Source organism: Lycorma delicatula, chromosome 6 (genome assembly GCF_047948215.1).
Source record: "Lycorma delicatula isolate Av1 chromosome 6, ASM4794821v1, whole genome shotgun sequence".
Taxonomy (NCBI): Eukaryota; Metazoa; Arthropoda; class Insecta; order Hemiptera; family Fulgoridae; genus Lycorma; species Lycorma delicatula.
Genome location: NC_134460.1, coordinates 3,741,172 through 3,752,118, shown reverse-complemented (window position 1 = coordinate 3,752,118; position 10,947 = coordinate 3,741,172). Strand labels below are relative to the sequence as shown.

Genomic DNA, 10,947 nt, shown 5'->3' with positions numbered 1-10,947 from the left:
AAAGAATTCATAATTTCAGTTACTGTTTTTCCGATAAAAGGTAATTAAGGGTACGAACAAACCTTAAAACGATCGAATTGCAAAAACGAATCGTATAACTTAATCGGCGTAGCCGGGAAACGTACGCGGTTCATTGCTTTTTAAACTGCCGGTCGTAATGGAATCATTTAAAAAGCAAAAGGCGCAAAACGTTGATAAATAGTAATAATAATAATTTCTATTGCACACCATCGATAATAGAAAAGTTTAACTCGACAAAAGAAAAAGCCGAGCCGAGCCGAGCCGATTACAGGCTTATTTCCCAGCTTTTCGTTTCCGATCCGCTCACCATTTCGCGATTAAAAACAAACTGATTTTCAGAATACAACGCTCTACGTGCGTTCGATTAACGAGTAGACCCTACACGCAAGCGCCGAGTTTCAACTCGCTCAAATAAATTATCGAGTTTCAAAAAATATTCTTAAGTAAGAAAGACGGTGAACCGGGAAATAAAATATTAAAAATTCATAATTCTTTAACGACGATGTGTGTTGGGACAAGTTCGAGTGGCAAGGCCTCTGCTAGGAGACCACACCCTTGTAAAGTATATAAGTGCTGTGTGACCGACCGACAGTACGTTACTTCGCTTACAGTACCATCAAGGCGCTACCGACACAGACCTCCTGTACAAAATGAATCAGCTGGTAAGTTTTTATATATAATATGCGCATTAATATTATGTTTTACGTATTTTATAAGATAAATATTTTAAATAAATAAAAATTATTAATATTCAATTACGATTAGTAAAAACAAAATAAATTAGATAATAAAGAAAAATATATTTTTTACTACAAGTACATTCTCAAATAAAAATATGGAAAATTTAAACCGGTATTTTAAGAAATCAAATATATATTCTATTTATTATTTTTATTACCGCGCAGGATTTTTTTAATAAATAAATATATTCGAAATGTATATAACATTAGAATAAATTAAATTAATTTCTTAACGGAATGAAGCGGAGTAAAATAAATTACCCTTGAATTTAATTATTTGAAAGCCTATTAAGTATTTGCATTAAAAATCATATGATTACCGAAAAAAAAACACTTCGACGTTCCTAGTATTCTAGCATTCAGTTATCGTGTTCAATATTATTTGTATAAGGGAGATTGTAATACATCCGTAAAATAAACTGGTGTGAACACCACATGACTTCCTTGTACCCCTATTAAATTATATATACGCATTTATTTTAAATGAAAAGCGCATAAAAGTTTATTTCATTAATAACTTCTGATATTTATCCACAATTTTTGTTTTTTATTGTTATTATTGAATTATTATTTATTGTAAAAATTTGTTTATAATGACAGGTTAAGAATTATTAATAGATCAATATATATATAAATTTAAAAAAAAAGAAATTAAGTCTGATTCGAACCGATGTGCCTTCCCTTGCAAAATCCAAATATTTCATTAATTAAAATTTTATTCGGCTATAACTACCGAACCGATAAAAATAAATACCTCTTATGATATATCGTTGAAAAGTTCTCAATGAGAGCTTATTACTGCGGTTAAGAAAAAAACTAAAATCCAAATGTTTTGGATTTTTGGCGTTTTTGGACACTTTTGGTCCAGTCGATTGCAATCAACAGGGGAGGTGCACAAGTAGATGTTACATCAGTCCTAAATCTAAAATTTCAACATCCTACGGCTAATCGTTTTTGAGTTATGCGATAGATACATACGCACATACGTACGTACAGACGTCACGCCGAAACTAGACAAAATGGATTCAGGGATGATCAAAGCGGATATTTTCGTTGAAATCTGAAAACCGAGGTTTTTCTCGATCACAATACTTCCTTTATTTCGTACAAGGAAGTAAAAACACATTAAAATAAAGAATAAAATAGGATTTATAAATTTCTATATAATATATAGATTAATTTTTAAAAAATAATAATTTTATTAATGTATGTTATTTTTTTAATAAGATAATTGTTAAATTAATTATTTAATAAGATAATTGTTAAATTAATAACCCATATTATTAATTAATTATTTAATTAAATTCCATTCAATATTGTTAATTATAATCACGAACATTATATATATATATCATATATTATTATTATATATTATACTATTACTATATATAAATAAGAATAAAATAATATATATATTATAAAAATATCATAATATAATATAATATTATATAATATATATATATTAATGAAATAAATATATATATATATTTAGAATATCTTATATATTCTAATCGTCTATTAGATAATTATTAAAAATACCCAAATAACAGTAACATTGGTGACTAGATCATAAGACAAATCTAGATACTTATTTAAACTATATGTTTAGATAAGTGGAATATATTTTTATCTTAATAATAACAATCATTCTTAAGAAGACTGTAATTAATGAGAATTGCTTAATAATAAAATAATCCAACTACGCGATATTAAATACGTCTCCTAAAACTGCTTCAACATTATCTGAAGGTCCCAGCCACGGGATTTTTCAAAAGCTACAAATTTTCAGATTATAACACCCTTATGTTGTAAACCGAGCATATAGAAATAAAAATCCAGAAAAATCTTACTTCGCTAATACTTTAGGAAAAAAAACTGGGATTAACACATAAAAAATGAGTTAAACACAAAAATAAGTAAACAAATAAAAGTAAACATTCAAGTATTAAAGGATACAAATTCGTTTAAAAAAGAATAGACAAAAAAACTCACGTAATCGCTATATTATTACTTTTTTTTTTTTTAATTTTTGGTCGATGAATTACACCGAAATTCCGAAGCTTATACGTGGAGTATGAAATTTTGTAGCGTATGAAAAATGCCACGCCTGACCGGGATTCGAATCCAGGATCTTCGGACGAAAGGCCGAGACGCTACCACCTCCGCCACGGAGATTGACGATATTATTTCCGATAATAATTTCGCTCGAATAAAAAGAACGATATGATATTGAATTATGATCGTTTTACTTTTAAAAATATTTAATACTTTAAATACTAAGCGATAATAAATAAAGAATACTACAACTTAATTAATGTTTCGATAGATGTGCATCACACCATTTCTAAAAAAAATTATTATAATTCATAAAATCGAAATGCATTTTACTGCGAAAAATATATTCAAAAATGCTAGCTTTAACATCGAGAGCACCCGTAACTGGATAAACTTGAACGAAATAATTAAAAGAAGTCCGCATTATAAAAGCAAACATAATTTCTTGCGCGTACTTTTAAATAATCGTACTACGCAATATAAATCGTATTTAGAAATGCGTGGGTCTATTACACGAATCGCGTTTTCTTACTTAAACTTGGTTTCATAAACTATTTAATTTCTATCGATCTTTCGAGGAAATAAACCGTACCTATAATTAAAATAAACTCGTATCTCCGAGTTATTATTTAATCCGATAATAGTAATAAATATAATTAAAAAAATGTAATTACTTTCCAGGGAATGAACGTTATCGTGTTTTTAATGTAATAATTGTACGGTGTTTTTGATTTATAAAAAGTAAAATAAAATTTCCCGACTTTAAATTACGAGAGATTATCTCTAAACCAAAGACCATTTATTTCACTGTAAAAAACTTTATTCTCAAAACTTTATAAATATTTTTTTATTTCTCTTAAACTACATACCTTATACTACTTCTCTATATAATCGCCACACGATTTGAGACATTTATCGTAGCGATACACCAGCTTCAATATACCTTCGTCGTATTATTCTCCCGCCAGTCCATTTAGCCACCGATTAACAGCATTTTTAAGTTCATCGTTACCCGCGAATCGCTTACCACACAATTTTTTTTTTCAATTTCTCAAACAAATGGTAATAAGAAGAAGCTAAGTCCGAACTGTATGGTGGGTGATCGTAAATTTCCTATCCGAATGTTCTCAGTAAATCACGTGTCGGACTCGCAAAATGTGGACGTGCATTATCGTGCAACAGGACGACGCCGATTTTGAATGGCGCGCCGTAACTTACGTAGAGTTTCGCAGTAGTCTTCTACATTTACAGTCGTTCCACGCTGCATGAAATCAATCAGCAGTATGCCAAACCGATCCCAAAAGACTTTGGCTATCGGTTTGCGTCCATATGGCTGTGGCCTTGACCTTTGTCGGTTTGGTTGGTGATTGAGAATGACGCCGTTCACTTGACTGCCGTTTTCCCTCTGGCGTATAATACGAAATTCATATTTCATCGCCGTTAACAATCGAATTAAGCAACTCATCGCCTTTTTCTGTGTATCGCATCAAAAATTTCAAAGCCGATCCCACCTTGGGATGTTTTTTGTGACGTTCCGTTAAGACGTGCGGCATCTAACGTGCACAAACCTTTCTGAAGCCTAAACGGTCAAGAACAATGCGACTAATAACATCTCTTCAAACGGCAGGAAAAAGAAGGGCAGGTCGGAAATCGTTGACAGAAGATTTTTTTCTGATTTCATCATCGACGCGTTTCAACAACTCCTCGGTGAGGGCCTCCGCGAACGTTCTTCATCGTGCACATTAATACTGTCATTTCTAAACCTTTCACGACGTTTTCGGATGTTTTTTTCGTGCATTACATTATCACCGTACACAGCAACCAACTGCCTATGAATTTCAGCCGGCTTAAGGTTTTGTTGGTTTAAAAATCATATGACTCCACGTATTTTAGTCGGTGGCAACGACGATTTTCCTACTAATTTTATAAACTAATAACTCGCACGTAATCAAAGATACTACAACGCGACAACTTATAGAAAACAATGCAGTGTGTACATTACCGGTAGGCTATGAACGACACACGTTCGCCAAACTTAAGGAGAGAAATTTCCTAGCGGTCTTTACTTCAGAGATATCCCTCGTAAAATCATATATCAGGCGAGTTATATTTTTTCTACTTTCCACCGTTACGTTGTTTCAGAACTACTACGAGCAATTTTTTTTCTCATCCGCTAATTAAATTTGTTTGAATTCGTATCGCTTATAAATTAACCGAAACTTTTAACTACTATTTTTCTTAAAGATTGCAAAAATAGTAATCAAATGGTGTTTTCATTTGCCATTGTGCATGTAATATAAAAACAAGAGTAAATATTATTTATTACAAACTTAATTATAAATTTGTGTCGAACTCAATAATTTCCGATTAAAGAAAGCGATTCGATTCAAGATACAACATTTATATTACATAGTTATCTATTATATAAGTTTGGGGCGCGGCTTTTATGTCGCTTGCCTTTAAATGTGCATAGCCGATACTAGAATTTTCCATTCAAAATTACCGATCCTCCGGCACTGTTCCCCGACCGTTTAGTGTCGTATTCTAATCGACAACATTTCTGGCCTGGCGAATCAGGTTCTCGATCAGATAAAGCTCCCCTAGTTATACCGGGGACTTTCATATAAATTATTTATTCGCCCGTTATATTATACATATTACGGATATAAATTTTCGATAACCGTAACATCTGTCTGACTGTCTGATGATATGAATTAGAAAATTTATAAATTCTCAAAATACGAACTCTTCGCTAAACTTCTTAGCGAGAAGTTAACGTAAAACATTTCAGTAAAAATTAACTTTGACGGTCTTAAGATCAGTAGCCGCTTTATTTTGTATCAACATTATAATAATCTAGACCTATATATATTTTTTATTTTAATTTTTCAGGTGGTGTTATCTGCTCTCTTTGCCGCAACCTTTGCTGCTCCAAGCGGTATCCATTACGCCGCTCCGGCCCCGGTAGTATATGCTGCTCACGCTCCACTAGTTAAAGCGGTTCCAGCCGTTTTACCGGTAGCTACCGCTCCAGTAGTATACAGCGCTCCAGGCGTAGCCATCTCCAAAACCGTTCATTACGCTCCGACCCCGGTTGTAACCGGTTACACATCAACAGTCATTAAACCCGACCTCGGAGTACTTGCTACACCCGCACATACCGTTTCTCAGACCCCGGTCGTTGCACCGGCCCGTTCAGTTCAAACTGTTGTTCCTAAGGTTACTCACGTTCAGCCTGAAGTATCTGTAAAGCAGGTAAGATTAATCTAATTTATTGTTCTTTTTCTAAGTATATGTTTCAGATATGAGGGGAAATTCGCGCTCTTTATATCAAATTAGATATGAAAGGCCGATTGTAAATGTACTTTACACAATCGATTAATTTAATTTCCGAAGTACATGTACTACGTATACGTATTGTACAAATGTACGATACACGGCTGAATCGGGTTAGAATTATCGATAAACATAAAATAAATACGATTAAATGAGCTACTCATCTAGGTTATTTTTACGTAATAAATATTCTATTTTTTCAGGTGCCGTATGATGTTCCAGTACACACTCCGTACGTAAGCGAAGTCGAAGTCAAAGCTCACCCGTCTCCAGTTCCAGTTCCAGTAGCAGCTCCAGTACCGGTTCCAGTAGCAGTACCCGCTCCAGCTCCAGTCATCAAGGCTGCACCAGCTGTTGTACACGCTGCACCAGTTGTTCACGCACACGCTGCACCGATTGTTCACGCATCCGCCGTCCCAGTCGCCGGCATACACGCTCCAGTAATCGCTAAAGCCTACCACCATGCGTGGTGATTTTAAAAAATTTACCGTATAATTTTATAACGTCATCCAGTCAATAAAACCCGTTTAAGCATCGATACTATTTTAATTTTGTCAAAATAGTATCGCGGTTTATGTGTTTTATACCAAAAATACCATCAATAAAATAATATTATTTAATTTAATATCGTTTACCTTATTTTTCATCCTGAACCCCCTATATTTTCCCACAAAATATAGCGCCGGCAAAACTCAACACGATTGTTATAAACAAAAAGTATAATTTCGGAAACTAGAAGTAAGGTAACAAAAATCTACACGATTTTTAACCCGCATTATTTCTAAATATACGTATACGTATACATAGTTTAAACAAAATTCTTTACTTTCTTTTATACTGGAAAGAGCGATGAAAAATCAACTGTAAATAAAACAAAAAAGCATATGTAAGTATTCTTTAATTGTTTTTATACGAAAATGTTTTCCTCTGAGGAGGGACGTTTTCAAACATTTCAAACCCTCATACGACACAGTAATATATATAAGTATCAATCGAGTTAAAAATTTAAAAATAAAAACCAAAAAATACCGTCGCTAACAGATGTTTAAATGAAATTTTCTTTTTAATAATTTTCAAACATTACTCAGAAAATACATCTAATTTTTTTTTGTATTTCGATTTCATTTAAACATAAAATGAAATATTAAGTTTCGAGTGCGTCACGTTTAATTAAACGAATTCATAAAATTAATTAATTATACGAATAAGTATTAGAAATCACTTACATTAATCGACTTCTAATTTTTTTTTTTTCAAAAATAATAAAATTTTCATCTCAAAATAGATCATTAGAAATTCTTAAAAATTTTAATTCGTACTGCTATAGCATTCTATAAAAGAAATATTCGATTCTTTCTCCTTCATCTGATATTAATGATAAATACACCACGATAAATAACGATTGGAATTATAAAATAAAAATTCTGCTAATCAGACTTAAAAAATTATCCGGAATTTAAATCGATCATATATTTTTCAATATAAAAATTAATAATTAAAAATGTTTTTTGTAATAAAAATATTATTTACCAGATAATTTAAAAAGATACATGAGAATAGATAAATAAAAATAGAATAGAAAGCATCTCCTGTTATTAGCATTAAACTAAACAGCATTAAATATTATTAAAATAAATAAATTTTTTTTTTTTTAAATCGATTGAAACCTCCTCTGTTTTGTAAATTAATTAATTCTTATTCAATAATGTACTCCCTTCTATGTTATTTTGTTTCTTTTTAATATTCTAAAAAAAAAAAAAAAATACTCGTACTATACAAAATTTATTTTACAAATTTAAGGCCTCTTAAAAACGTTTTTCTCAACAACAAAAAAGTACAGAATATGAACCTGTTATAAAATCTACACATTTAAAACTTTACTAATTTATTATAATAATAAATTTATTCTTTCTCGAAAAAAAATATAGTAGTCGATATATTCGATTAAGGAAAGTTACCAACTTGAGCCCGAAAAAGGCAACTCTACTAATTTAATAATAAGCCAACTTTATCATCTGTTGTTCTGCCTGGCAGTACGATCCCTTACGCCGCCTCTGCTCCATCCATCTGCCCAAAGCCTTCTTCTTCGTCCGATAGTTTTCAATCTTCACTTCGACTTTTATTTTCATCCTTGTTCTTCGTCGCTTCCTTTCTCCTTCTTCTAATCTAATGTAGTTGTCAAGTCGTCTGTTTCCTCCAATCTCATGTTCTAACCGATTTCATTTTAGAGTACCTTTCGCGTAAGTACTCTTTCTTAATCCTGTTCGTTAATTCCTCATTCCTCGCTTTATCCGTCGATCCTACTTTCTCCGTCCTTTTCGACAACCAAATCTCAAAGCTTCAATTCAGTTCCGGCGTAAGCCGTCTTATGCCGATTAAAATTTCAGTAGCTTCAGTAGGTACGACCGAGATGTCGATCAGTGGACCGCAAAGATAGTCAAAGCAATTACTGTTCTAAAGAAAACGTTAACGATATAAAAATTACAATAGAATTCTTATTTTCATTAAAGGATCGGTTACTTGTATTATTGCGGTTGAATAAATTATAGAACCGTTTCTAACATTTTTTGTTACCTAAATTAAATTAAAAAAAGAAGAAATTATTATCGTTAGTAATTTAATAAATTGGACGCGCTTAAACAAAAAATTTAATCGTTTGATTTAAAAAAATAAAAACTTACAGTATTAAAATTAATTAAAGATAAGATTAAAATAAATTAACGTGTTCGTAATAAGAATAAGTGAATAAAAAATATATTTTATATTTACGTATCTTAATTATACTTAACGTACTTTACCGAGATATACGACGATAACTTATTTGAACGGCTAACATAGTCGAGGTAAAATAAAACAATTTTACGGGAGCACAAAATTTTAACTTTCGGTAACTAAATAAATTTAACCTCGATATGAAACGAACTAGCAGAAAAAGAATATACCAACACCTTAACGGGTAAAGGAACATTGTAAAAAATTTATAGTGTAACACGTCACGCTTTGTTTCGGTCCATCTAACACTTGACAGAGTTAATTTTTTATTTATTTTTTTTACTGACAATACTTTAATTAAAATATAAAATAAATAAAATACTAAAATAATAATATTCAAACGGGTAAATATTTAAATAAAATGATTCACGTTTTAATAATAGAAAAGGAAATAAGCAAAAACTGCTACGCGTTTTTATTTTTATGTGTTTTCTAACTGGATTTAAAATTTAAAAACAAATAAAACAGGTAATGGTTTTGTTTACACCGGGATATCCTGGTGGCCACACCTTTCGCTGAACACGACACGCCTTTACAGACCGTCTTAAAGATAATCATAATAAATAAAATAGAATACAACAATATTGCCGTTCTATATTACATTAATTATTTGTAACATGTAATTTATATATATATATATATCTGGCTACCTATCATTAGTAGTTCAAAAATGGTTTATTGGTGATAATATAATAAAGGTTTTTTAGGTTATATTTAAGAAAACAGTTGAATTTATCTGCGTGTAAAAAAACACAAAATCAGCCAACAGACGTAAAAGAACTAAAACAAAAAATACATTGAAGTGTAAAACGCACTACAGAGAATTTTAAAATTGTGTCGTTATTATAATTTTACGTAAAACAAGTGGTATGAAATTACGATAAATTTTACTTTAAAATATATTTTTTTTAAAAGTGCGCTGTAAATCTCAAAAATATATACATAAAATAATTAATTTTACGATGAATGAAACCGAATAAAATTACACCGGATAATTTCTTTTACATATATCAAACCGATCTCATCAAAGCACAATTCAAAATTTATTACCTACCGGGACGTCCTAGCGGCAAAACTCGTAATCGTAAATCACCTGGTTCTCAACAGAGTTTTTAGGTTCAAATCCAAGTAAATGTAATCGCTTTTATTTGGATACGAATTCAAAATAGTGGATACCGGTGGTCTTTGGTGGTCGGGGTTCGATTAACCACACGCCTCAGGAACGGTCGGCCTGATTCTGTTAAGACTACACGTTTACCGGTAAATTCACATAGATATTGACGAGTCGCTAATGACTTTTATCGCCGATGCGACTACAAATAAAAAAATCTTTTTAAAAGTTAATTTCTACGCGTACAAAAACCTTTGCTTTAGTACAGCGAAACAAAAATTATAAATCGTTTGCTAAAAAAATACGAACAACCTATCGATCCGTCGGAATAATGTTTCGAGGTTAAATCTTTTGGAAAATATTAATAACGTATTTACAAGGCTGAGAATATACAATGTTGGACTTAACTGACAAACCTAACGCCTAAATTTCAACATTTGAAGATTACTATTACTATTACATTATACTATTGGTTTAACGCATCGATAGCGATGTGTAGTTACGGACCGAAAGTTAGGATGCGGTCAAAAAATCAAGCGATAGCATCTACGGAAATTAAAATGTAACGAATACAACTGCACTAGTCGCAAACGAAAGCTATCTGCTCACGGCTGAACATCATCAAGCGACCTTCGTTACTTTTAATCTTTTCGTCTTTTATACGAATTAAAACTATTTAATACTTCGTTTATAGAATAACTTACTGTATTTTCCTAGAAGTATTCGATGCAAATACCTTTTATCACACGACAGACATCCAACCGACGGAAGAGTTCGTCCCGTACTTTAAACTGCATGTTTGGAGTAATGGAAGCGACAGCTGCTTCGATCCTGCGCCTCAAATCGGATTTATCAACAGATAGGAAAGACGCATACACAAGATCCTTTACAAAAACCCTAAAGGAAAACCAA

At 31.5% G+C, this 10,947-nt stretch overlaps 1 protein-coding gene across 1 annotated transcript; it reads left to right on the top strand.

Moving 5' to 3' along the window:
• The first annotated feature begins 610 nt into the window (after positions 1-610).
• On the top strand, positions 611-6,777 carry LOC142326302 (uncharacterized). Its single transcript, XM_075368685.1, has 3 exons — positions 611-683; positions 5,709-6,071; positions 6,356-6,777. The coding sequence occupies exons 1-3, from the start codon at positions 672-674 to the stop codon at positions 6,623-6,625; spliced, it is 645 nt and encodes a 214-aa protein (XP_075224800.1). The 5' UTR covers positions 611-671; the 3' UTR covers positions 6,626-6,777.
• The last annotated feature ends 4,170 nt before the right edge of the window (positions 6,778-10,947 follow it).